Source organism: Temnothorax longispinosus, chromosome 1 (genome assembly GCF_030848805.1).
Source record: "Temnothorax longispinosus isolate EJ_2023e chromosome 1, Tlon_JGU_v1, whole genome shotgun sequence".
In the NCBI taxonomy this organism is placed as follows: domain Eukaryota; kingdom Metazoa; phylum Arthropoda; class Insecta; order Hymenoptera; family Formicidae; genus Temnothorax; species Temnothorax longispinosus.
Window position 1 is genome coordinate 28,580,421 of NC_092358.1, and position 26,960 is coordinate 28,607,380.

The 26,960-nt window shown below is 41.3% G+C and overlaps 4 protein-coding genes across 8 annotated transcripts; 2 read left to right on the forward strand and 2 right to left on the reverse strand.

The window, feature by feature from the left end:
• The first annotated feature begins 1,227 nt into the window (after nucleotides 1-1,227).
• Agbe (1,4-alpha-glucan-branching enzyme) lies at nucleotides 1,228-5,046 on the forward strand. The gene is made up of 11 exons (XM_071796262.1): nucleotides 1,228-1,421; nucleotides 1,499-1,682; nucleotides 1,772-1,941; nucleotides 2,036-2,271; nucleotides 2,341-2,550; nucleotides 2,639-2,946; nucleotides 3,062-3,262; nucleotides 3,343-3,695; nucleotides 3,834-4,018; nucleotides 4,142-4,433; nucleotides 4,516-5,046. Exons 2-11 carry the CDS (start codon nucleotides 1,570-1,572, stop codon nucleotides 4,521-4,523), a joined length of 2,076 nt encoding a protein of 691 aa, XP_071652363.1. The 5' UTR covers nucleotides 1,228-1,421; nucleotides 1,499-1,569; the 3' UTR covers nucleotides 4,524-5,046.
• On the reverse strand, nucleotides 4,922-6,099 carry LOC139824023 (mitochondrial import inner membrane translocase subunit Tim29). Its single transcript, XM_071796512.1, has 3 exons — nucleotides 5,817-6,099; nucleotides 5,640-5,741; nucleotides 4,922-5,528 (listed from the first exon to the last, which is right to left on the reverse strand). The coding sequence occupies exons 1-3, from the start codon at nucleotides 5,959-5,961 to the stop codon at nucleotides 5,110-5,112; spliced, it is 666 nt and encodes a 221-aa protein (XP_071652613.1). The 5' UTR covers nucleotides 5,962-6,099; the 3' UTR covers nucleotides 4,922-5,109.
• A 138-nt stretch (nucleotides 6,100-6,237) lies between these two features.
• On the forward strand, nucleotides 6,238-10,616 carry Sh3px1 (sorting nexin 33-like protein SH3PX1). Its single transcript, XM_071796300.1, has 5 exons — nucleotides 6,238-7,110; nucleotides 7,267-7,456; nucleotides 7,683-8,140; nucleotides 8,227-8,922; nucleotides 9,010-10,616. Exons 1-5 carry the CDS (start codon nucleotides 7,096-7,098, stop codon nucleotides 9,259-9,261), a joined length of 1,611 nt encoding a protein of 536 aa, XP_071652401.1. The 5' UTR covers nucleotides 6,238-7,095; the 3' UTR covers nucleotides 9,262-10,616.
• Camki (Calcium/calmodulin-dependent protein kinase I) lies at nucleotides 10,605-26,871 on the reverse strand. Of its 5 annotated transcripts, XM_071796414.1 has the most exons (10): nucleotides 25,811-26,856; nucleotides 25,335-25,707; nucleotides 22,810-22,944; nucleotides 21,196-21,267; nucleotides 18,176-18,250; nucleotides 17,820-18,082; nucleotides 17,579-17,719; nucleotides 16,867-16,993; nucleotides 16,137-16,224; nucleotides 10,605-16,048 (listed from the first exon to the last, which is right to left on the reverse strand). In XM_071796414.1, the coding sequence occupies exons 3-10, from the start codon at nucleotides 22,890-22,892 to the stop codon at nucleotides 15,839-15,841; spliced, it is 1,059 nt and encodes a 352-aa protein (XP_071652515.1). In that variant the 5' UTR covers nucleotides 22,893-22,944; nucleotides 25,335-25,707; nucleotides 25,811-26,856; the 3' UTR covers nucleotides 10,605-15,838. The 5 variants fall into 5 exon arrangements, with proteins under 5 accessions (XP_071652515.1, XP_071652499.1, XP_071652512.1 ...); XM_071796398.1 differs by lacking the exon at nucleotides 25,335-25,707 and having other exon boundaries at nucleotides 25,811-26,862; XM_071796411.1 differs by lacking the exons at nucleotides 25,335-25,707; nucleotides 25,811-26,856 and adding an exon at nucleotides 23,820-24,374.
• Between the last annotated feature and the right edge of the window lie 89 nt (nucleotides 26,872-26,960).

A 26,960-nucleotide genomic window follows, 5' to 3' on the forward strand; every position in this document is an offset into this window, starting at 1 on the left:
ATGCAAAACTCGAGCGATCAATTAAACTGTGCGCTAGTGCATGATTCACAAATTGCGACAATATAATTTTAAGCTTAGGCGCATCGCAATATATTCCGCGATATCTATATCGCTTGAAAATTAACCCAAAAAAAAAGGCAATTTTTATATATATTATATATATATATATACATATATATATAAGATTAACGAATAAATGTTACGTAAATTGTACGTTGTGTACTTACGCACGAGTCTTCACGAATCATCCGTATTAATTATTCTTACGTAATACTAGCACTCGCAATCGTCCTCGTGTATCTCCAATAAAATTTTCCTGCTGATTCTCGGACGCTCCCGTTTTTTGCTTCTTTGCCCTCTGCCCCTCTTTTAATATATTTACGTATATATATATATATACAAAAAAGTAAGGAATCACAAACTCCGTTGCACGGTTGTTCCTTGTTTGAAATGTCCGCCATTTGGCGAGCGGTCAGAACTTAATGGGCGCGTTCAGCAGACCAAGCCGCTCAGTAGCAGTCGAACGTGATTGGCTCTTACTTTTAGAACCAACCAATCAACGCAGAGCGTTGATAAGACGAACTCAACAGTTGTGTCTGCTGAACGCGGCCAAATTGCTCCCTGGAGGTGATCGAGGTGTACGTAACGCGTGTGTGTAGGCTTGTTCTTTTTAGCTGAACTTCTTGCACAGTTTATCTTTTCTCTTTTTCTCTCCACGAGAAAAGAAAAAGAGGAAAGATGAATCGTGCAAAAAGAACAGGCCTGTATGTATTACATACATACGTTTTCCCTCCTTTTTTCTCCGTCGTCTAATTGCATATATCTATCTCATTTTAAACGCAGAAAGTGCAGTTGCGAAGGACGGGCCCGTGGTGATAGGTGATACCTCATCATCGCCATGATTACTCCAATATCACGATCGTCTCTTCTCTCTTTCTCTCTCTCTCTCTCTCTCTCTCTCTCTCTCTCCAATAAGAATGATAAAACGGGAGATTACCTTACCTTATCTTCGGCACGCGACGAGATAAACTCCCACGTGGCAAGATCGCCCGTATGATCTTCAGCGTCGCAGCTTCGATGTTTCGTCATGCACTCATTTGCAATTACAATATTTGCATTATTTACGATCGGCTTCGCTCGTAAATAATCCGCGCCGGTCCTGAGAATGGAATGGAATATTTAAACACCGCAGCGGGAATGGCGGGAATGGAATAAACATGGCGGTGTCAAAGGTCGCCGCGGTGGGCGCGCGGGTCAAAACAGCGGAGCTCGTCGCTCTCGCGACGTTCGTAATTACGTAAACGCGGCCGCCTGACTCTTTTCTTTTTTACTGTTTTTTTTTCTTTTTACTTCCGTCGAATCCGGCTCCGGCTGCCATAGTGCCATGTGCCATGTGGCCGAGGCTCCGTTCCACTTCGTAGGTGCGTATGACCCACTGACGTCGAGGGCAGAGAGGGAGAGGGGGCAGTGTGACATTGACGTGACATTCGAATTTTAGCCGGTCCATGCCGCCAGCCGCGATCACGCCGCTGATCTCGTTAATCGTACGTACGTCGTCACAATAGAAACATGGGTGGCAAGTGGTCCAGCATGGATCCCTCGCAGGTCGAGGTACCGGAGATAAAAGCGCTCCTCGAGAGGGACCCGTACCTGAACCAGTACGAGACTGACATTCGACGAAGGTATTTTTTTATTTATAGCGATTTTATGTGCAAGTGCCGATAACTCGTTGAGAATGCTCCGGTAACCACAGTTACCCTCGCCTTTCCAGGTATGCTCTGTTCTTGGATTACGTCGAGAAGATACAGGAGGGAGATGGGGACCTGAAACGATTTACTACTGCGTACGAGAGCTTCGGTATTCATATCAAAGATGACAACAGTGTTGTTGCGAAAGAATGGGCACCCGGTGCGCAGGAGGTATTTCTAACTGGAGAATTCAGTATGTGTTATTTTCTCTTACACACACACAAAACTGTAATGACATGATTAATATTAAACTAAACGTATCTTGGAACAACTGTTTCGTTGTATAGATAATTGGCAAAGAACTGCTACGCCGTATAAAAAGTTGGAATACGGCAAGTGGGAGTTGACGCTTCCTCCGAACGCAGATGGCAGTTGCCCTCTGAAGCACAACTCTGAAGTGAAGCTCATCATCAAAAATCACAATAACGAACTGCTTGAAAGATTAAGCCCTTGGGCGACGTATGTAACGCAGAATAAAGCTGAAGGGCTTACCTACAAACAACGTATATGGCATCCAGAAAATGTATTGGACACGTACCATTAGAACGGCCTCTAGCACGTGACAAAGAGATTTACCATGTTTCTTTTCTAGACCTACAAGTTCAAGCACCCCAAACCAAAGAAACCAGACAGTCTCAGGATTTACGAATGCCACGTTGGAATTGGTACGCAGGAACCTCGCGTCGGCACCTACTTGGAATTTGCCAGGGATGTAATACCACGGATTGTAAGGCAAGGATACAACGCGATACAAGTAATGGCGATCATGGAGCACGCCTACTATGCCAGTTTTGGATATCAGGTTGCGCACCTATTTACCTAATAACGTGTAAAACGATTATATGATTGCATATAATGCTCAGCTCTATATTTCTTGTTGAAATCACCAGGTGACTTCTTTCTACGCGGCCTCATCTCGCTATGGAAATCCAGAAGAGTTAAAAGAGCTAGTGGATGTAGCGCATCAGCACGGTCTTTACGTTTTGTTGGACGTGGTACATTCGCACGCTTCCAAGAACACATTGGACGGACTGAATATGTTTGATGGTACGGATGCGTGTTTCTTCCATAGTGGTCCTCGCGGCGAGCATTCGCTGTGGGACAGCAGACTTTTCAATTACGCAGAATACGAAGTACTTCGATTCCTACTGTCCAACCTACGTTGGTACACCGAGGAATATGGTTTTGATGGATTCAGGTACTTACGTTGTATAAGAACACCGCTCTACGTGTATTAGAAAAGTTTACGACTTTCATATCATATATAATATAAAACAGATATACGTTGTATCGAAATTGCACGTATTCGGCAGATTTGATGGCGTCACATCGATGTTTTATCACTCGAGAGGCTTGGGACAAGGTTTCAGTGGTCATTACGACGAATATTTCGGGTTGAACGTTGATGTGGAGGGCATAGTGTATTTGATGCTCGCTAATCATATGTTGCACGAAATATATCCCGAAATCGTCACAATAGCCGAAGATGTTAGTGGAATGCCAGGCGTTTGCAGGTGAGACCTACATATATCAACCTTCGTAAATCAAAGCAGCTGAAAATATTTATTTTAATATATTTTATAAAATATTCAAGGCCCGTCGCCGAAGGTGGTGTGGGATTTGATTACCGATTAGCCATGGCTATTCCCGACAAGTGGATCAAGTTGTTAAAAGAGGTCAAAGATGACGACTGGAAGGTCGGCGACATTTGCCACACACTCTCCAATCGAAGATGGATGGAGAAAGCGGTCGCTTATTCCGAATCTCACGACCAGGCCCTCGTAGGCGATAAGACGATTGCTTTCTGGCTCATGGATAAGGAAATGTATACGCACATGAGCACGATCAGTCCACACAGCGACATAATCTCTCGTGGCATCGCCCTCCACAATCTAATCACACTTATCACGCATGCTCTGGGCGGCGAAGCTTATCTAAACTTTATGGGTGAGCAACGAGTAAATAAATAATTTTTGGATTAATCTTTTGCTCAACGATCGGTACCTCGAAATACATGACCACGTTATGAGAAAAAATGTAACGGCACGCACACACAGAGATACTCTATGAACGTACGTTTTACAGGCAATGAATTCGGTCATCCCGAATGGCTGGACTTTCCGAGGGTCGGAAATTCAGATAGCTACCATTATGCCAGACGTCAGTGGAGTTTAGTGGACGACGAAATGCTCAAGTATAAATATATGAACACGTGGGATCGCGCTGTGAATACGCTCGAAGACAAGTACGGATGGTTGCACGCCACGCCTGTAAGTAGCTTTCAAAGTTTTTGTTTTCGTTATTATCCGAGTGATTTTATTTATTTTATTGCTACGACGCAATAAAGGATTAAAGGAATTTTAAATGCGTAAGATAAACTCTTGATTTTATAGGGCTACGTGAGCTGGAAGCACGAAGATGATAAAGTGATCGTGTTCGACCGTGCTGACGTCGTGTTCGTCTTTAACTTTCATCCGGTCAAGTCGTTCGCCGATTATCCGGTCGGTATAAAGAACCCAGGAACGTACAAGGTCGTTCTGTGTAGCGACGACGAACAGTTTGGAGGAGAACGTCGCGTAGACACGAGCATACAGCATTTTACGCAACCAGAACCGTTTTCTGCGTATCAACACAAAATGATGATCTACATTCCGCGCCGTACAGCGTTAGTTTACGCACAAACTGGTAACGTATTGATATGATATATTTCGTATTGCTATTATTCGCGGCACGCAATGCAATATTAATAAAACTGATTACATTTTAGATCGCTAACTGCTGTCTCGCGTGACTGAAGACTATTCGAAACGCGTATAATGATAGATGTACCTAATATAGATAATTAGTCAAGTGCAGAGATCATATTTTTGTAAAATATACGTCGATAAAATATCTATATACATATATATCTGAGAATCTAGAGATATATCGTGATAAATGCTGAAAAAAAACCTTTTGTGAATCACAACTGTATATCTCTAGATTTCTCTATTACAGAATAATGACGGTAAATGCTGGATGCATAAAACTTGTGTGTTTTCTCAGATCTTGTTGTTTTACACTCGCAAGTCATTGACGTGTAATATATTTTAGACAAACTTTGTTGAAATGTTTTTCTACAAAATTTGTATAAACATAATATATTCTGTAAACAGAAAAGATCAAGTCACGGGTTACGTATAGTCTCTCGATTTATTCAACTCTAACACGTACGTGCGCCTATGTATTCACAAGTTTATATAGAATATTTTGTATCCTAGTTGATACGTTACGAATATATGTACTCGTTTTTCGAAAACTTTTAAAATTTATATTTTTTACATACTATAAACAATACAAGAGGATCCTTTCCTAAAATTTGTTACGCTGCTGAAACAGTGCCTGCCGTGTTCACAGCTTCCGCAACGCTAAATTCGGCCTCGTTTACGTCATAGTCTTTCATCTTTTCTTCCAATAGCCACCACTCGTCTAGAAAGCCTACATCCACTATCCTTTCGTGGAAGGTTACGTATCGTGGTTTTAGGTAAGGACAGACAGCCTTGTACAAGGAACAGTCTTTGTCATAATTGTCCAACCAAATCAGGGACAGAATGCCCAAATTGAGCCTCCTGATTAATCCCTCGTTGTAGCATTGCTCCAACCATTTTATGTGCTGCACAGAGACAGGATTGCGTATAGGTTCTCCCACCTGCATCAGCTTTATACTGCTCTGTATCACGTGCTCCCTGAACATAGTCTCGTCTGGATTGTGTCGACTAGAGTAGAAGCAGCCTCCTAGAACTATAGTACAAATTATTTTCATATAAATATAATATAGATATTATAATATATCATCAGTCAAGGTTTCAAGAATGACATAATCTACGGACACATTGAAAAAATGATACGCACGTGTACTATATATTACGGCACGTACAGGACGTTCCCTGCAATCTTTGGCTACGTCAATCGCGACATCCTTATAATCCACATACAGACCGTGCCAATATTTCGCTGCAAAACAGAAAAAACTATTACACCGTATTCCAACACGTAGAACGTGATACGTCGATCGCATTTGTTATTTACCCCAGCGTTCAAGTAAGGTGCCTTTGATCCTCTCGGGCATCTTGTAGCTCCTAATTTTAATGCCAACTTCATTAAACCTGGACGTGAGCAGCTTAAAGGCTCCCCTGAGTCTGTGAGGAAGCTGGAGTATTTGTTGGGAACTCATGTCAAACCTCCGTAGAGATCTCGGTCACGACTCGGTCATTATACGAAATTTAGGGCTAAGCTACGACGGCATTTAAATATGACAGGTTATGTCACGCCGGAAACATAACCCCGCAACGTCGACTCGAGGTCGCGTGCCATCTGGCGGAATCTCACTGCAACCACCCGCTAGGGAATTTCCTGGAATCCTAGGGACTTTTTGGCAGCCAGGTATTTTCCATCGCGGCCCATCTTCCGCCTCCGCCTCTCGTTATTCGCGTGGCTGCGTCGTTGTATAATCTTGGCCAAAAGTTTCGAAGGGTTTTTGGTCCGTGTTTGCGGTTGTTTGCAGCCGAGCAAGGCGGATCCGCGCGGTGGCCGGTTCTCGATTTCTCTAACCTTCGCTTGCCTTCGCTCGCGCTCGCGCGCGACAAATCACCGAGTTGTCGATCGTGCCGTCATCCGCTGTCATCGTCATTCGTCATGTTCGATCAGCTGCGATCTGCCTCCGGCTCCGGGGCACGATCGGTCCCCCGCTCCTGTCGACGATGGTGAACGCGAGCGCGTGATAACTCGGCCGCCCTTTTTGCTACACCTTTCCGTATCCACGAAATAACGTATAGATACTCGAAATGAAATAGATATATATTTCCAGCCGGGTGATTTCATTTCACGTTTTGAAAAGAGACAAAGGAGCGAGGGGAAAACGGCGGTGAACCGGGTAAACGCAATCAAGAAACGGATCCGTAGCTCCGTCGGGAGGAAACGGAAAGAGATAAAATTGCGAGTGCGAGATTCGCGCGAGGCGCGAGGACGGTCGGACGAAGGGAGGGGATATGTAGGTGGTGCAATTAAGAGGCGGCGGCGGCGGCGGCGGGCTGTCAGGCGCTGTCACTTTCGGTTGACTCTCGGCGGTCTCAGCAGCGGTGGTACAGTCATCCCCAGCTCGTCGCTCGCGGCGCACGCGGGTGTACGCCGGGTATACGCGAGCGAAGGTGCAGGCGAGGTGCGAGCGCGCAAATGTCAGACGGCTCGTGACGGCGGGTGGCGAGGAGTGGGACGGTGACCGGGCGCAGCATCTCGGCGGTGTTTGAATATCTCTCTCGGCGACCGGGACGCGTCCGGGTCCGGGCCACGCGCGCGCGAATCTCGCACGATGGAGAACCACCAGGTACGCGTGGGGAGAAGCCTCGCGAGGGAGAGAGAGAGAGAGAGAGAGCCACGTTTACCGAGTTCGATCAACTCCGCTCTCGCTATGACTCACTCTGTTGTTAGCACGAGACGACTCTTTGTCCGCTTCTACTCCTCTCGCTTTTTCTCTTCGCAGGTGAGAGCGCTGTACGACTTCACGGGCGAGTCGGGCACGGCGGAACTGTCGATCACCGCCGGCGAGCTTCTGACTGTCATACGAGACAACGTGGGAGATGGCTGGTGTGAGGGATTTAATCAGACCGGACAATCGGGACTGTTCCCGGCGGCGTACGTCCAAGTGGTCGACCAAGCCGCGCCGTCCTCCAGTACGTGCGGTTGTTTATTTTATTTAGGAGAATTTACGTATACATTTTGAACGTGATATCCAATGCTACACTATCTATTTTCGCCGTATGTTAATACGATTATCTGATAAAAGATAAGCTTGCTTTTGGAAAATTACGTAATGTCGATATCTGTATACGTGACGTGCTTTATATATATATATATATATATATATATATATATATATGTGTGTGTATGTGTGTATAGATACTATGACATCGTCCCAACAAAGCTCGGGAGATTATTGGGACGATGACTGGGACGACGATTCCGAAGTTGGACAGACGCAGGCTTACGTTCCGCCCACGCAGCAGCAGCAGCCACAGCCTGTGCCACTGTCGCAGCAGAATAACGCTGGCGACTACGGCGATCAAGTGTCGATGCATACTATACATTCTGTGATACCAGAGAGACCTATACCCAACGTACCAAAGAAAAACAACAAGTTTTCCACGCTGATCAAGTCGGGAGAAGATAGTTTCCTGCTGGGCGTCAGAATGGTGACTGTGCCTGAGAGCGAAAAGATCTTTATAGAGGAAGGAGAGGGCGGTCGGTGCACGTGGCTGCCGACTGGGGAGTCCTACACGTGCGTCGTCACGTCGCCCAAGAAGGAATCTAAGCTGAAGGGTCTCAAGAGTTTCATTGTCTATCAATTGACTCCTACGGTAAACAGAACGTGTTACATTTTCTTTTTCTCGTCTGTGTTGATTGAATATCTATCTCGAATATTAACATAATACGTACATTGCAGTTCAATAATATACAAGTCTCGAGAAGGTACAAGCATTTCGATTGGCTGCACGAACGCTTAGAGGAAAAGTATTGCTTCGTCCCGATCCCGCCTCTGCCCGATAAGCAGATATCCGGGCGCTACGAGGACGCGTTTATCGAGCATCGACGTACGCAACTGCAGGAGTTTGTGGACTACGTGTGTCGACATCCCGTTCTGTCGCGCAGTCGTGTCTGGGAGCACTTTATCACCTGCACGGACGAGAAGCGATGGAAGGCAGGGAAACGACAGGCGGAGAAGGACGAGCTGCTGGGCGTGAATTACTTCACGGCCATTCAGTGTCCGGACACGCCACTGGACGTCATAAAAATGGAGATTCAGACCGATGCCTTCGTTAGATTTATCAGCGGTCTGGATCCGGTGGTGAAGAACTTCATGGCCATGGCGGTCGATCAAGCGAAGAAACACCAGGTTCTGTACAAAAGGGAATTCCAAAAGATCGGTCAATCGTTCGCGTCGCTCAGCCACGCTCTGGAGGCGGATGACAACGGTCGCGGGAGGTTGACGCGCGCGTTGAAGGCAACCGGCGACGCTTACAACGATATCGGCAGGCTGTTTGAGGAACAGCCAAAGTTCGATTGGGAACCGTTATCTGATAAGTTTCACATTTATCGCGGTATTATTAGCAGTTTTCCCGACGTCACCAGCATTCATAAGGTATTTCGCGGTGTCGCGGCGTGACGTACGTAACGTTATCTAAACAAATTAATTTTCACGGCGTTCGTGTTTCTTGTTCTTTTGCAGAGCGCCATGCAAAAACGAAGAGATTGCGAGCGACTGGTCAGTGAGCATAAAATGGAGCCACAGCAATTACGCGAGCTCTCCCATCGAACTGACGTGATAGCTCGCGCACTGATCGCCGAGGAGACTCATTTCCAGACGGAACGGGAAGTGCATATAAATAAGGCCGTAAGGACGCATCTCACGGAACAGATCGCCTTCTATCAGAAAATAGTCGATAAACTGCGGGAGGCGTTAAACGCGTTCGACGAATGATACTCGTAATTGCCACGATCTGCCTAAGTAACATAATCCGGTCGCTCTAAGGCCCAGATATTAGTGTTGACAAAAAGATATCATGTCATAACGGATAAAATGCGTAAAATTTCAGTGAACGGTGTATATCAGATACACAGTTTATTTGAATCACCACAGTCAGAGTTGAATAGGTATAAACTGGACACGTGACATCAAAACGGCTGTGTACAACCGATCAAATATTTGTCAAGTGATCGCGTTAAGATTCGGTATATGGCTGGAATTGACGTAAATCACGCGATGATCATTGATATATAGTATCATTGATATTGATAAAAAATTGTAATAATATATTTTACGTTGATATTAATTTTAATGTTTACTGCATCTCGATAATCGATCTCCGAAATTAGTTGGTTCGCCTTTCGCAAAATTTCGATTCTATCCGAATACGTTCTCACGATGGATTCTTAATGAAGGGGCGTGATATATCGAATCACCGGAATATTATCGTGTGTTATACCGACTCGAATTTTACAAGGTCCACAAAAAGTCTCGACTTTAGTATAAAGTTCAATCACGAAATTTAATCATGTATCATTGCAACGTGAATTGTTATGCATATAATAATACTTGAAAATTATAAATATTCGTATCCGTGCTGTGTGCGACGTTAAAAGTTGATCATCGGATTGTGTTTTGTCCATCGGCTCTCCATATGAAGTAGTTGAGGACGTGCAGCATCGCAAGATCGCTCGCGATATTCTGTACTAGCGCACGCGTGTGATTATTCTTAAATAAAATAATAAAAATCAAACAAGTAATTGTGTAAAAGTAATCGCGCTACGCGGAATATTTTCGTCGTAATGTGAAAAGATCAGACGTGTTTAATGAGCAGCTAAATATATATCATATATGATGTATTATGAAATTCTGCTTTGTAAGATTTTAATGTTTATATCATACTTGAAATTTCTCTCCGCACGTATTCATTCTGTTGCGGTGAGAATTAAATTTGTGATGTTTGTCGCATGTGAATGAGAAGCGAAAGATGATAAATCTTGCTAATATAGGGTGTTCTAAAGGCAGCCGTTTTATATGTATGTACGTTTAACGAAACGTATTATTATTTGTGTGATCGTGAATGACATGAAACTCGTACATTTTTTTTGTAAAAAATAACGAAGCATAAGACACGTAACATTCTTGTTGACGCATTTAAATAAAATGTACAAATAACAGAGCTTATATGTATATGTATAAACATAGGCACCAAATATCAATTTTTATAAACAATATCAGCGAAGAAAAATAACAGCATCCTCTTTTGGAAAGGAGTTGTGTAATAAATGGCTGTTGAGTCAAGAATTAAATATCATTTATTATTTTATCACATCCTCAATTAACTACCATTATAAACAATGTTCGTACCGCTTCCTATCATTGCCACGCCTTCTTAAATTGAATTCACGTTCATTAACAAAATATTTCTTGGTGTATCAGCGTGGAACTTGACGCTCTTAAATGTGATTAACGCGGTATATTATATCTATACAAATAAAAGTCAACGAATGATATTCAAAGACTTTGATCGTCATCGAAAGAAAAAAGAAATTATTGTGCTTGCTAATGGCGAGTATACACGCGTGTGAAAGACACGTCGTATAAAGAGGAATCAACAGATCCCGTCGTACCTACTGTCCCCCACGTCATTGATGGTAGAAATAGCAGTCTTTCTAAAGTACTTCGACGTGTATCGTGCACACACATGCGACATTCTTTCCCTTTTCTAATTTTATATAAGCAACTCGTACAAAAAATAGCGCCCTGCTTTGTGCAACCGCATGATCACGCATATAATCGTCAATTAAATGAGGTCAAATAAACAAAATCAAGTCGCACATTTAATGCGCCGTTCGCTGTAGTACTTGAGATTCTACCTCTCAAAATATGTATATCGATCGTTAATCATTCGTAAGGCCAATCGTTCTTCTTCCCGAAAAGAATATAGCTTCCGACCTCCGTCGGCGTGGATTTTCGTTTAACGGAAAATGTACATTTTCAAAAAAGAGCAGCATTTCAGGTAACATGTAAAATAGGATTTACTCTCTCCCCTGTGTATCTCTCATTTTCTCAAATACACGCTCTCTCAGACGTAGGCCGCAATATGTAAAGAACATGAGCTATATTACAGAGTTAAGCTTTCAGGGGTCGCAGAGCCCGATAGGACAGTGAGATGCGTAATATCGCCGAATCGAGCGTAACGAAGAGATAATAAGCTGTCGTCGCGTCCAACATCACCGAAAGGACATCGTAAACATTGGCACATTGTAAACTATTTTATCTTTATTCTGATTATTCTCTTTACGGCGTCGAGCGCGCGGTGGCAACGGTCACTCGCGCGAATCGTCTCGCGTATCATATTTATTACAGTATAGAGAGTTTCTTCTGCACTTCGTAACTTCTCTTTGCGATAATAAGATGGCAAACGTCGTCTCCTCCGGGTGACGAGCGCCGAATAAATTCCCGATGTGTGTTTGCGTTTCCTAGCGTAACGATCGCAAGCCTTGTACAATGAGAAAAATACAGTAGATGAGTAGGAAGATTAAGTGTGTGTCGGGCGTTAACGCACCGCGCGCGTTACAAGCACGAGGTGCGACGCTCGCCTTCTAGATAATATTCGAAATATCTCGGTAATAATATACGCACACCGCGGTCAAAGGATCCGGCTGAAGAGAACCTCGAGGGGGACCTTTGACCGCGTCCTGCATCATCACGCTACTTCTCGCGTTCTCTTTCTCGCTCTCTATGCACACAGCAGTCAGCGTGGCCTTTACATATTTTTTATTTCCTATAGATGAGATTTCACTAACACGTCGTTCTCGTCGCTATACTTAGAATCAGCTTATCTTTACATCACATTTACAGTATTCCTGCCGATATGTGTTTGTTCACGTGGCACGGTACTTTGAATACAAGCTAAAGCTCCGTCTCTGAATCTCCCGTTTTCTTTTCTTTTTTTTTTTTTTTCATTTTTTTTCTACTTTTCTTTAGAATTTTCATCGCAGAGCCATCACAACGCGCGCGTTTTATTAACGTAAAACGAATGTTTCCTAGCGAATCTCTCTTATTAGATGACATGATGTTGATTACATGCGAAGCACTTTAGCACTGGAATCGAAAGAACGCAAGGAGTGTGTGTTTACTCGAACTACAACTGCACGGTCAAAATAATATATATTATCTATCGAAACATCGTACCGATGAGAAAAATACGTACGGCGTGCGCGCGGCAATTTTCAATCCTTCGCGCACACATACACACACTAGCTACGTTGCATCGTGGATCGCTGTACGTAGATCTCTTACAAGTACGTCGACTTGAGCACCTGAAAAATCTACGAGTCCTAATCAAAGAAACTTGTCTCGCGCAACACAACGGATATTCGAACACGTTCTGTGATAAGCACCTACGAAAGTTTCTACTAATGGCACGTATGGTAATGTACCATCATCATGTCATCCAAGGCACTTCAGAAGTCAATTTATACAATGAAAGACACCAATAATAGTTCAGTGAATTAACCGTACCCGAGGTACTTGGAGAAGCGTATAATTAACGGTAATCGTGAACGTCATTTACTTATGTGCTTTATCGCGTTACCAGTAAACTTGATCTACGGCCATAAAGTAGTGTCCGTCGTTCGTGGAGTTGTTTTAGGGCTGCGATCGAGAACACGAGACTCAGACACCAAAGTAAAAAGTACGAGGTCTAATCTCGAACTTTTTTAATCGGCGTTCCGCGTCTTTTCCTTGGCAAAAAAAAGCTCGTTCAAAGTCAAAACCAGGATCTTTCGAATGGACGAAACTCCACTATACAGAGCACGGTTCTCCAACGCATCCCCAAGGTGCGATCATCTCGCCGCGGTCGCACACATGCTCTTCTCTCTCTATAATTCTCTATATTATACTCTTACATCGACAAGTGCCCGCTGTACGGACGGATGCCTAACATGATAATGCCGAGAGATTATTATATAGCTTAATTCGAAGAGAAAGAGAGAATACACTGTAACAACAGAGATGCCTGCTCGGTAAAGTGCACGTAGCGTTCTTTTTTTTTTTTCATTTTTTTTTTCATTTTTATCTTTTCGGTGCTCGGACCTTTCAACGAGAGCCACAAGAATGTCTACTTTCAACTGACTATAAAACACAGAAATCGCTAGTCGGTCTCTGAATTTACTCGTGGATATGTCTCGCAAAAGATAACTTAGTTTCGCGATTAAACAGTAGTTTTACATTGTTCAGTTGCGTGCCTCGGCATCAGTTTATCAAATTTAATTATGATATTCATTCCAGCAATCGCACGCCGTTCCACAACGGGACACGCGTTCAAAATATATTTTGATTAAGGCGTGGTTTTTAATGAACTTCGTGCATTCACTTCGATAACGATGTAAAGGCACGAAACTCTCGTCCGAACTCGAATAACAACTGTACATATTTATATTTCGTACGAATACAAACAAATCAATCTTCTGTTCTACCAGTCTTGATAAGGTAAAATTATCATCGTAAAAAGTGCAAATTTTTTACTGCATTTCTGCTGACGTCACGTGAAAATAATAATAAAGACAAACAAGTCAGAGGATCATTAAGTAACATTTTCTTTCATCTCTCATTGACTCATATATTAACGAGGACAAATACTCGCGCTGTGTATAAATCGGTGCTAGGAATAAATTGCACTTTCGAGCCGATTTCCTTCTTGCGCCTTAAAGATAAAACGATACAAGCGTAAAATTAATTATCTCGGTTCTCCATTGTCTGTCTAGCGTGCCTCTATCGTACAGTAACCATGTATATGGCACACACACCGATTTTTAAAAAATAATATTACTTTTTCTTTACGTATAGTATTTTTCTTAATAAAAAACTGTAAAAAATTAAGTATATATATAAAATATACATCAGCCATTGATACGAAATATCATAACCGTTAAATCGAGACATAAAGTGTAACAGCAATGGAATACCTTTACGCATATATGAAAATAATTAAGATCGCGTTGCAATAGTAACTTTACAGAATTATTCCTCATGTCTATATCTTAAAATCAGGCACGCAAGATAGTCTATGTGAGTTTAGATGCGAATTTGTGCATTATGTACATCTTTTATTTTGTAGAAATAAAAAGTATAGTAGTGCTATATATATTAATGTTAGCAGAATAATGTACATATATATGTTTTCAAGTGTCAAGCTAGCTTAGCAGATCCCATTCAGGGTCTTGGATTAATATAATATCACTACGTATATGTTAAAAGAGAGAAATATACATACAGGATACATTTTGTGCAGTAAAATAGCACCGTGTACACAAGTGTCTGCTGTGTAAGCATTTACATAAGCGGGGGCATGTCTCAGTTATCAAAAAAAATACAGAAACATGCGTCAATAAAATAAGATAAAAGACAGACAGAGAGAGAGAGAGAGAGAGAGAGAGAGAGAGAGAGAGAGAAAGAGAGAGAAAAAACAGATCAGGCTACGTCTCTGTGCATTAAGCGACCACTCTCGATATCGTCTGCGTTTTGATAGTAACTTTTTGCGGATTACTGACTGAAAAGTCCAACTCGACTTCTGTAAGTAGATAGGGAATATTCTATATCGTACCAAGGTGTATGTTACGGCTTGCGAGGATCGAATTACATAGGAACCGTAACATGGAATCATATTCATCCGTGTCTAACGGTACCTGGGTCTCTATGCTGCACAGAATTGTATCAAATAGCCGCGCTGCTACTTATTACACCGAATTTTATAAAATATAAAAACTTGTCGTTGTACTGTTCGCGTAATGCATATATTTATATGTATATATCTATATATACTTTATTATATATATGTATATATAGAACGGATTCGATCTAACAAAGTGCGCAGGCATGATCGCGGCACACGTTCTTCAAGTCTTATCTCTAGAGATGTAACCGCCTCTTAATCCTGTTATCAGATCGATGCGAAAAGTATTCTGCAAACTGCTACAAGCTATTGCTTATGCGTGTGTAACATAAGAAACGTCGTAAATCATAAGAATGAAGCCTGCAAATGTAACTGTCACACTGCTATAGAAGAAGGTACAAGTCCAAATTGTATCGCATGGACCAGCCAAAGCGAATTGTAGTTTACGCCTTTCGATGGTAAATGTGTTTCTGCGTGTACATGTATATATGTATACGTGTATGTGTACGCGTCACTGGCGCGAAGCAAATTGGCTCTAATCTATCCCCCTCGCTCTTGTAGCTTGAAAGCGACGGCTATGTCGCATGGTACGTTGCCCTTCGCGTGCGCGCACGTGACTCTAGTGGTGCTTAGGCTCAGCTCTTCTTATGCTTCCGTTGCTTCCCAAGTTGCGACACATTGTCCTGAAAGAGAGTGGACAGAGCGGTGCGTTATCTGCCCCACAGCTTGAAGCGTTTGTTGCACATGTATAGCGGCGGCGAGTATAGTTGGCGGGAGTGATTGGAATGGAGTGAGAAGTGAGATTCGTAAACATCAGGCTTGACACGGTGAGCACGGACTCGCGTGTCTGCTTCAATTGCTGAGATTGCTCGAGGGTGGCGGTCCCAGCGGTCCCGTGTGCTGGTTGCAGCTGACCTGCGCGTGCTCTGGATATTGCGTAGGGTTGCCGCTGGAGCCTGTACCCTCCTGCTGCTGCTGCTGCTGCTGTTGCTGCTGTTGCTGACCGCTGTTTAGCGCCAGCCGTTGCATCTGACGTATAACCGTGGCTGCGTGGTACGCTTGCTGCAATCATGATACAAGAAAGAGACATTTTTGGTGAGCAAAGACACATAGACAATTAATAGCGTGCTAATCAACCGGCGATACCAACCTTCCATTTCGACTTGGCAAAGTTCTTTTTAAGTTGTTCGGATACAGTACTATGGATGTTTTTATTGCTAGCCGCGTTGCCAGAAATCCTGAAAATATTAATATTGTATTACAACGTGCTATAGATCATTCATGTGCTATGGATGTTTAGTTGTTTATATTACGCATGAATAGTTAAGTATGTGCGTGTATGTAAAAAAAAATGAATGTAAAAGTATTTTAAAACGATGCGTAATAACGAGCTCAGTGCGCCATATAACGATGTAATTTAAAACTATCAGTAAGTCTGTCCACGTGTTCACATTTTGTTAAATTGTTATAAATTATTTGATTTTACAGAGCATGTCATTATTCTTTGATATAATCATGATCATTGAATTACTCTATTCTTTAAACACAAACAGGGATAACATGTACCTATATTATATATTCAAAAGATATGTGTATCATCTACTTACTTAGTCCATATATAATACAATATATACACACACATACAACATATATCTTATTTTATTAACAAATTCAGTTTCTGCAATATCCATGCAACTTTAAGATACAGAGATACATTAAAGTTTATGTTTAAAGCTCTCTTTGCATATCCTTGTTGTTATGCGTTTGCAAAATAACTCGACTATTACAGAATTTTATTATTACTGCTACATTAATATGCAAATATTCAAAATAAATCCTTTCGGTAATTTTCATTCTGACGAAATTCTAAAGATTCTTACCAGGGATGTGCAAGAGCCTGTTTGCACGTGTAACGTTCCTCGACATTGACGCACATCAGCTTTCCAATAAAATCCTTCGCAGAAGCACTGATATCATCCCAGTACGGTGAATCAAATTCAAATTCACCTGCAATAATCTTGTTAGCTCTTTGCTAAGTAGCTTATGCACATAGTAATCACGTTCGTTATAATTATTTCGACCACACATTCGCGCATTAAAAAAAATATTTAAATAAACCTTCGCGAAAGATAATATCCTAAACCAAGCGAATGCTCTAGCATCTAAAAATTAAAATAAACAATACTGCTATTCACCGTATACTCTTATTTTTCTATAACGTACGTTGTTTGCGTTAAATTAATTGCTTATTTATTATTAGCGTATATTGTAGAGAAAATCTAGAATAATATATCTTGAAAATGCGAAACTTGAAATTTATTTAAGGGAGAATATACACCTATAGAAACGAAAAAAAAAGGTAATTTTCGGGAATTTTTTTCAGGGTAACTATTGGAATTGTCGGGTCGAGGAAAATTACATTTTTTTTTCGTTTCTAGGTGTATATTCCCCCTTAATATTTTATAAATCCAATTAGTTTATCAAGTCTCTCGTATGCGATTATCGATCCTAAAACTAGTGACTAAACCGCCGTAACACCGCATTAAGCTTTATCGCAAGCGCAAACCGCTGTTTGAAAATTCATTTTATTACCTCTCAGAATTTGTGCGAACAGATTGGCGTCATTCTCGTCGTAAAACGGAGGATATCCGCACAGGAGGATGTACGAGATGACCCCTATACTCCACACATCCACCGCTTTGCCGTACGGTTTCTGCGCCAGAACCTCGGGTGCTGTGGATCATCGAAATAGTGAACGTTTGATCATCGATGCTTGAACGCCGTCTCTATTTTTTTTTTTTCTTTATTCCCTTTATTCGCACTAAAAACTCACCGACGTATCCCGGCGTGCCGCAAGCGGTCGCCATAATCCCAGAATCTTCCATCTTCGATAGGCCGAAATCGCTGATCATGATTTTGCTATTCTCGTCCTGACTATAATACAGGAGATTCTCCGGCTTGAGATCTCTGTGAACGACACCCTGTTCGTGCATATAGTCTACCGCCTCGAGCACTTGTCTTATTAAACCGGATGCGTCCTTTTCTGTGTACGAGCCTTTTTCGACGATTCTGTCGAACAGCTCTCCGCCAGTAACCCTATATAATTTGTAGTATTCACCTTTTCAGTATCTCAGATGTCTTTGATATTATATATTATATCAAGGAATAGTAGAAATACGCCGTACTCACAGCTCCATAATTAAGTAGACTTTGTGCTTGTCCTCGAACGTCTCCAGCAATTGAACGATATTGGGGTGGGTTAGCCTGGAATAACATCATGTTTTCTTTTTCTAATTTAAAGCTATTATTACGTTTACAACAAGAATTGATTCAATGATTTTTATTAATATGCCGTATATCAGAATAATCTTTACTGTATAATAAATAGAGTTAAAGTCACGTTTGTTCCACTTTATATTGTTTACTTTATACCGTTTAATGTCTTTCTCTAAAAGAATGTAAGATAAAAATGAGATAAAAGTTAATCAAAGGACAAGAATTTGGCAATTTTTAATTTATAGATGGCTGTAATAAATTGTATATATCAACACATTATGCGTATCCCATATCTATATCTTGAGAAAGACCAATATGCAGAAATTATAATTTAATGATGAGAATTTAAATCGTTTAGTAACATTGAAAATTTGAAAAAAGATTAACGCTCCCTTTGTGAGTATTATCAAATATCAAATAATTAAAATACTCTATTCTCATTTTTCGAGATACAGATACAAAACTATATACAACATTATTCAAAATGTATATAATCGACTCAACTTGTATATAATTAATTAATATGTAAATATATTCGCTGTTTTATGATTGATAAATTTTTACATATTACACATATATAATTAACAATCTTGGAACTTCTAAACTAAAATCGTAATGAACTTGAACATGGTAAAGAACATTAAGTAGCAATGCAAAATTAGCTCAATATTAATTGCAATTGCATATATATATATATGTATATATATATATATATATATATATATATATATATATTAATAAAACATGCTATTTGCTAAAGTTGTATCTTGAACTTGGCACACAGATTGTTGTTTAAATAGGGACAATCACATCCACGTAGAGATAACTATTTACCAAGTATTACTCAATAGCAACAAAGCAATATCTACCAAATATGTACAAGGATCTAAAAGGGATATAAGGGATTGCCCATTAACTATTCAAACTGCATTTGCAACGTGTTATGTAATCAAGTACGTCAACGTAGCAATTTAACGTCTAGTGAATATGAGTGAATAAGAGGGAAGAGGTTTTCTCTCCAAGTCGCAATTATCTCATAATGACTCTACGCAGTAACAACCTTTGCTCAACTTAGCTTATCCCACATTGTTTTCTCGTGAAGCTCGAATATTTACTTCATTATCTCTTGTACATATTTCACGTTATATTACCTTGAGAAAATGTGTTCATTAAACAGCTAGCTCGTTAAGATACGAGCTTCCGTATGCAACGTACGTGCTCAAATCTGTCGCATATATCGAGTCACTAAGAACGCTAGAGAGCATCGTATCGTATGAGTCAGCACGTGGATATGTGCAAGTTTTTTTTTCATTGATGGGATATATAAGCGTGAAGTATTTATGTTATTATATAAGGCGATTTTTTTCTTCCTCGTAAAGAGCGCGGCGCATTTATTCTGATTTATATGCAGCAATCTACTTGTGATTTTTGTAGAACCTACAATAAAGACAATCTGATGATAAATAAACAAGTAGTGTTTTAAATGTAACGCCGTGTATCATCTTTTATATAGTGCCTACAATTAAATTTACACAATCGTAAGAAGGTTTATTATCAACTACTTGTGTTAATCAATGGAAAAAAAAAAAGATTATTTCGATGCATCAAGCAGTAATTAATCAACGTAGATATAAATGCGAACACAATACGTTTTAAAGAAAAAAAAAATCAAATGTTTTAGCTTGCCATTCCTTGGATAAATAGCTAAATAAGTATAAAAATGTCTAATGCTTTTTTTAAATTTGTTCTATGCATGAGTTGTCGATCACATAAACAAACAAATTTTTGCGACATTACTTTTTCTAATCAGCAATCACGTTTATAAAATTGTACATGATACGATTGTTCGCGATACGTGGAACATTTTATCCGTTCTTTCATGAGGCACCTTACGTTATTTCTTTAATAGAAAACACGTCTTATGATACGTAAAGTAACACAGTTTTGGATTGAAATTTAAAAAAATTATCAGATTACAATCTTATTCATTCACTTTTTAATGTATTATATACAAATCTTTTTCTACTAATATTTTATACTTTTGTATGACTTTTGATATGAAATAAATACACAAACGAAATTATGTATGCTGTAGAACGTACAAACAAAATTTAAAAGCATAATTGAAATAAATTTGAAATTTTCTGCATGCCTGCGATGTGATAAATGTTTCTCATAAATTGCGCTGTCATGCCGTCATAACATGAATAATATCTTGTTATCGCGATGTCAATGTAAACGCACTGTCACTTTTTTCTGAACGAAATCTTTATCTAAATACCGATATTACGAGATGAACAAGTCTCTCGATTCTTATCGCGCGAAATCAGATTCCACTCTGTGATTAGAGCAGTATTATCTAACGGCTGTCGTCAAATTTATTTATCGTCAATTCATATCGTATTCTCACTTAAAGAGTCGTTCACTTTTACGACGTGATTGTAAGCTCACACAGAAAATTGCATGTGCAGTTGGAAAAAAAAGAAGCATTCGCACGTCCCGTTTTTATTTTCGAGTACGTTTTGCATAAAGAAGAAAAATGCCACAAAGTGGTTTTATTCGATACCGTAGCACGAGTAAAACCGGCATTCTGACAGAGGCGCTTTGCAGCAACGTTTATCTCTTCCGCGTAAAATTATCCCGAGAGACATGGAGGAGACTTGCAAATTCTTCTTTCATCTGTTCGCAGTAGATCCTCGCTTAACGAAAGGTGGCAAGTACAAGGATACCAAAACTGTGTTCTACGTCGTGATGAACGTGCACAGATCGTGCACAGATTGTGTTTGTTTATATATATATATATATATATATATATATATATAACAATACATAATCTGAAATGTAAAAATGTATGGCATATCTCGTCGAGTGATACAGAATATACTGAGAGCGGTATAGGTAGCTGGTGCCCATACTCTGGAGCCCGCACTTACCATCTCTTTTCGCCACTACTATCCGATGTGAGTGATCCGCCACCACTCTGTGGTGTCGCACTTTCACTGAACCTACGAAGTATAATAAAAAATACCATACACAATTACATAATATTACATCGGGAGCAGCTGATCGCTTACGATCGCGCGGAAGTGTCTCTGACTCTATACTCTTTACCATTGACGAGCTCCGTTCTCTCCCAGCGTGATGTATAAAAGATGGATTTGTGTGATATAAATTGACGTATAGTTATACAGACAACACGGTGCAGCAGAGTTAGTGTCGCGTTGTCGCGAAAGGCAGGTGGTAGTGGTTATGAAAATAGATGTATCTTTACCTTCGACACACCTATTATCAAGTGTGCGATCGATGTTGATGAATTTCCACGTATATGCATGCAGTATTTCTTCTTTTCATAGCATAAATTGAATTTTTTATACCAAGTTTCACATCCGTTATATTTAAGAGAAAGCATCAACCTTGCCGTTATAATGTATATTTTGCGGCTTCGCGATGTTGGTGCGTTTAACATGATGTATAGAGTAACTTTTCAGTTATAAAACTCGGAACAATATATGTACGCGTGTATGTGTGATGTATATGTATGATACATGTATGATGTAGCACCTTGTACTCCTGCAGTGTTGATCAATAAATGATAACGTAACGATACAGGATTCTTAAGCATCGATCTTTCTTTGTAATTACTGGCAACTCTTTTAGCATGTCTCGATTTAGCTGATATATAAGTCGCAATAAAATAGATCAAGGACAACAGAAAGAGCTCAATGCTAATAAACATCGAAAAGTATCCACGTATCCAGCCAAAGTGTTGAAAGAAACATTGTAAATACATATATCCACAAAGATAAAGAATTATAACAGAAGACTTCTGAGTCTGCATTATGTCTGGGATATGTTTAACAGCATCGAGACAATATACGCTTATATATATATATGAGGCACATTATTTGCATACAACATCAAAGATAATAGAAGGACAGACGACAGCCATCAGAGCTCACTCCCAAGTGCCATATCACAGCGCTCCTCGGAAACAAAAAGGATCTTTCCGAGAGTACGTTATGTGAGTTGAGCTTCACCATGGTAACATCGTGTAAGTGAGAAAGCACAATGATTGGACAGCTTATAGATTAGCTCGTAATATACTTGTCCCACACGATCAATGTAATCGAATAGATATCGGACAATTTATGGTTTACAAAATAACTCCGAAAAAAGCAAAAATCAACATTCGATGACACCTTTTAGCCTTACACTTGCGATGCCATATGGTATATGAATCTATTTGATATACTCAAAGCTACAAGGGGGATGTGATACTCAAAGAATAATATGATTCTTACGAGATGAAGAATGTTTGTTAAAGAGAAGCATGCGTACAAGTATATATATCGAGGTCGATTCCAGCGATAATAGAGAACTGGTACTTTTATTACTCAAAATTATCAGTTTTCCAAATATATACCTAAATATAAAGAGGCAAAACTATGTATACTATAAATAAGGAAACTTACAGTTTCTGGTGAACAAAAAAATAAATCTATCGAAAATACACATGTCCCAGCTCTCAGAATCGCTTTGCGTCCTACCTTCGCAGAACTTTGATTTCGTTATCTAACGAATCTTCCTTGCCCTTTAGCGCCTTCTTGTCGATGATCTTCACTGCAAACATTTGACCCGGCTTATCTTTACTCTCTGCCAGCCTGACTTCGGAGAATGCTCCCCTAAACAAAGGAAAATACGATATTTAAGCACACGCGGTCAAAAGCAAATTTAATTACTATCAGAGACCGTATATGTTTTTTTTAATAGTATAAATTATTCGTGGAATTAAATGGTTAATTTCTTTTTATAGATTAAAAAATTATCCAGTTATAATAAGCTGGCTTTCAGACACATGAGCAACAAATAATAAATTTCGACACACGTATTATATGAAATACACATGTTAAACGTTATAACGGATATTTTGAAATACATAGAATGCATTAAAAAAAAGTATTATTTAAAAAAAAAAAAAAAATTATTTTACATTTATTTTACATTTTATATTTTCTAGTTTTTCAATAACAAATTTAAAACGTGTGAATAAAACAAGTATGATTTTAATTTCAACGTATTGTTACATAAAGGTAGGAACGATATAACAAGAATTTTAATAAAAAATTTAAAAATCTATTTCTTTAAATAAATGTACAAATTTTTAGCTTTCTCTTAAACAAATAAAACTGATGATACGTATATTCAACACGTTCCCGACCTTGTTCATATTATCTGGTAATTTACTGTCAAACAAAAATGTTTGATTTTGTAAGCAGGTCAATATACTCGGTCTAGAAATTTACGAAAATGATAGAAACGTTGCATTTAATATAAAATCGTATTACATGTTTGATATCCTCGGTCAATAAAATATTCGTCATGTTGCAATGCATTGGCAAACTGTTACATAAACGGCACAATAATTGACAAATAGTACTGATGGATTTAATTATAGAATAATGTGTCAAGGAGACTCGCGCGTTCTAAACATTTTTTTAAAAAAGTTGACGTAGATAACGGGCGAGAATATAGAAAACAACGAGGAAAAATGTTTTACGTTATTCAACGCGCTTGTCCGGCGCTGATCCCAATCTAGTCAACAATCGCCAAGTTTGGTCAGAGTAAAATGTATGTTGCACGTTTAAGAAACCACGTTCAAAGTGCCGTTACGGACGCATATACATTAGATTTTAATGCGATTTAATGCATACTAAGCGACGTTCGAAAACACATCTTTTTACGCGCGACGTCGCAAAAGGAAAGGAAAAAAAGTCGACGCAAAAGTCGTCCGCTCGCGGGATAGGTATTCTGATGATGAAAAGCGCGTCCAACGCGCGAAAGAAAGTTATGTCGCAAAAAAAAAAAAGATTAAATCGCGACCACTTTTATTTATCCATCTAGCACGCGGGCGTCTCGTTGTTTGTACGTAAACGAAATCAAGTGGAAGACTCGTGTCGAAGGCCAAGACATTACACATCTATTATATAATGTCCAAAAGTCGGACGCCTTTTCAATCGCCACGCCGCGCCGGTTCCCCGGTCACGTTGATATCGGTTTCTCCCTATCGAACGCGTCGAAAAGACGAATCACGTTCCAGTAGTCTACTGATTCTTACAAGTTGGTCTGCAATAGAGATAAAGAGTGTTGGATAAAAGTTGTATAAAAGTAAAGATCGTTCAAAATCACACAGCCGCAAAATAAGATTATCTCCATTCTTCCTCTCTCCGACCGTAGCTCGACGTCGCGAGACACGCTTCACCTTGAATCGTTAATTTAATCGTTTCATTTAAAAATAAAAAGGCCATTATAAAATCCGACGTTTTCATTCAGAAATCTATTCCAGAACCACGCGAGGAAGCTGCGGTTTAAAGGGACATGCGGTGGCAGCCTGTCGGATCCTGTATTCATATGCGTCATATTTCGTCGGATTTAGAGCGGACGGGAGATGATCCTGGGAGATCGCGCGAGATGCATACTACTCATATCGCGTTCCTGCAACCGGGGGAAAATAAATAATCGAACGCAAGCTGTGGGTAAATACATGCGCGGGAACGAGGAAGAACAATATTGCGCGTGGATTTCAAACGATGCTCATTTTCATCCAACACGTTTTCTCACCGTCGGCGTCGTACATTTTGCAACGTAAAACCGGAACCGTTTCTCTTACGCGCCTCGATATGAAAAGTCATTTCGCGTCGTCCGTTTTACCAGCGTTGTAAAAAAAATGAAAAATGTTAACGTGTGTCAACATTCTTCCGCGTTCTCTGATGGGTCGGTCCCGATATTACATAACTGTTCTCATCGGCACGCCGTTACACCCAGGACGTGAGATGTCAACGCATATGCGACGCGTGGCGGGCGCGAAAGTGTCGAAGCTAAAACGCTTAATCGATCACGGAAAAGATATAAGGCGCAGATATACGTGTCGACGTCTTGCAATATCACGGCATCGTTGCGCGAAACGGAATGCAGGAAACATAACAAAAGTGGAAATAATACTGCTACAACGTTATGTAACTTGGATTTTCTATTCGGAGAGGAGAACTTGACGTAAATATATGTATATACGTACGCGTATAACGAGGACAGATAGCCGTTTATCTTTATCGGAAAAAATATCGCGACTTTATATTTGTTTGCGTATGTGTACGCTCCGTCGGACGTGGATTCCCGTAATGACGTGTTTTCTACCAGAGAAAAACGCGCGAGATTGAGATCTCGGTCTGTTATTAGCTCTTTAATAAGCGTAAATGGCGATTAGGCCGGAACGTGGATATCCGTTGAAGCGCTGTATCAAATTAATCCGCGAAGGAAACGTGTTTTTATCCGTGGACGTTTAATCCGCTAAATTCCTGGCCCGGCAATCGTTAAACGTCGCGTCGCGCGGCGCGATACGCGCTCCGACGATTAACGTCCCCCGCTAAAGAGGCCGGGTGGTTGTTTTACTACAAAAGAGAAACATGTGTTAGAAACGTGGTTCCCTCGGTGCTTCTCCGCGTCGAGGGTCGAAGGAAAGGGGAGGGAGTGCAGGTGCAGGGACATACTTACGTTCCCAGCAGTTCCTTCAAGATGTACTTGTCCTCGAGGCATCGTTCGTCCTTCTTGATCTTCTTGTTCGTGTCCTTCCTAGTCCCGAAGAGCGGCATCTTGGGTCTCGCGCGTGTACGTACGAATAACACAGCGTATATCACCGTATACGCAACGTACGCCCGTATATCTGTCACAAACAGCACGCACACATACACACACACACACACACACACACACACACTGTATCGGGACCCGCTCGGGAACTCCTGTTCGTTAACGCAGGCCGCAAGGTCCGCGCGCGACTCCGCACGAGCGTGATGTACGAGCCGATCGTATCGGCGATCGCGACTCGTCGTTGTCCTCCGACGCACTGGGAGCTGGGGCTGGGAGGACGTACCGCGGTCGCCGAGAAGCCGAAGCCGCCGCCGCGTCGCCCGCGTCAGACGCACCGCCGAATCGTCATTCTCCGGACGACCGGGGAGGGTACGCGTGAACTCGCGACCTTTCGGATCGCGACGGATCGCCCGCGATAGCGATAGCAGCAGTCCGGCCCGCCGCTCTTCCCGCCGCCGCGCCGGCCAAAGTAGTCACCGTAGTTGCAGCTTGCAGCTTGCAGCAGTTTTCTCGCACTTCGCACTCCTCGCAGGATCGCCCAGCCGGAAAACTCGTCCGTCGACCACTCGGTCGCCGATCGCCGAGCAGCAGCTTTTTTCTCGCTGTCTCGTCTCTCTGGCTATCTCGCGTTCGCCACCGCCACCGCCACCGCCACCCGCGCGGACTCGTGCACGCGTCTTCGTATCGGGCTCAGGGTCGCGGCCTCGCCGGACAGCTCGCGTTCCTCACCTCTCCTCACCTCACCACGCCTCGTCTCGCGTCTCGCGTCAGCAGCAGCCGCGGCGTGCGTAATCCTCTATCGCGCCACCGACGCCGTCGCCGTCGCCCCTCGCGTATCTCGCGATACGCGTTCACGTTCACGCACGGACCAACCGCGGGTCATAATGTCAGCGATAACCTCGTGGCGCGCCGCTGCGATAACGGCTCGCGCATCCGATCCGCAACTCCCAAGTCCCAGGTCCCAGGAGATGACGGAACGCGGGATAGGCCGGGACGAGGCGAGACGGACAGCGCGCCGTACCGTAGATTTCGCGCGACGTGCGGTTCGCCAACG

Excerpts from the sequence above, each read along its gene's own strand:
- Agbe (XM_071796262.1), top strand. The coding sequence starts at position 1,570 with ATGGGTGGCAAGTGGTCCAGCATGGATCCCTCGCAGGTCGAGGTACCG. Across the intron at positions 1,683-1,771 it reads GAGACTGACATTCGACGAAG|GTATGCTCTGTTCTTGGATT; the intron begins GTATTTTTTTAT and ends TCGCCTTTCCAG. Across the intron at positions 2,272-2,340 it reads GTATATGGCATCCAGAAAAT|ACCTACAAGTTCAAGCACCC; the intron begins GTATTGGACACG and ends TTTCTTTTCTAG.
- LOC139824023 (XM_071796512.1), bottom strand. The coding sequence starts at position 5,961 with ATGAGTTCCCAACAAATACTCCAGCTTCCTCACAGACTCAGGGGAGCC. Across the intron at positions 5,742-5,816 it reads CACCTTACTTGAACGCTGGG|CGAAATATTGGCACGGTCTG; the intron begins GTAAATAACAAA and ends TCTGTTTTGCAG. Across the intron at positions 5,529-5,639 it reads TGCCGTAATATATAGTACAC|TTCTAGGAGGCTGCTTCTAC; the intron begins GTGCGTATCATT and ends TTTGTACTATAG.
- Sh3px1 (XM_071796300.1), top strand. Across the intron at positions 7,457-7,682 it reads CCAAGCCGCGCCGTCCTCCA|ATACTATGACATCGTCCCAA; the intron begins GTACGTGCGGTT and ends ATGTGTGTATAG. Across the intron at positions 8,923-9,009 it reads ACGTCACCAGCATTCATAAG|AGCGCCATGCAAAAACGAAG; the intron begins GTATTTCGCGGT and ends GTTCTTTTGCAG.
- Camki (XM_071796398.1), bottom strand. The coding sequence starts at position 25,908 with ATGCCGCTCTTCGGGACTAGGAAGGACACGAACAAGAAGATCAAGAAG. Across the intron at positions 22,945-25,810 it reads TTGAAGGAACTGCTGGGAAC|GGGAGCATTCTCCGAAGTCA; the intron begins GTAAGTATGTCC and ends TCCTTTGTTTAG. Across the intron at positions 17,720-17,819 it reads CGGCACGCCGGGATACGTCG|CACCCGAGGTTCTGGCGCAG; the intron begins GTGAGTTTTTAG and ends GATGATCCACAG.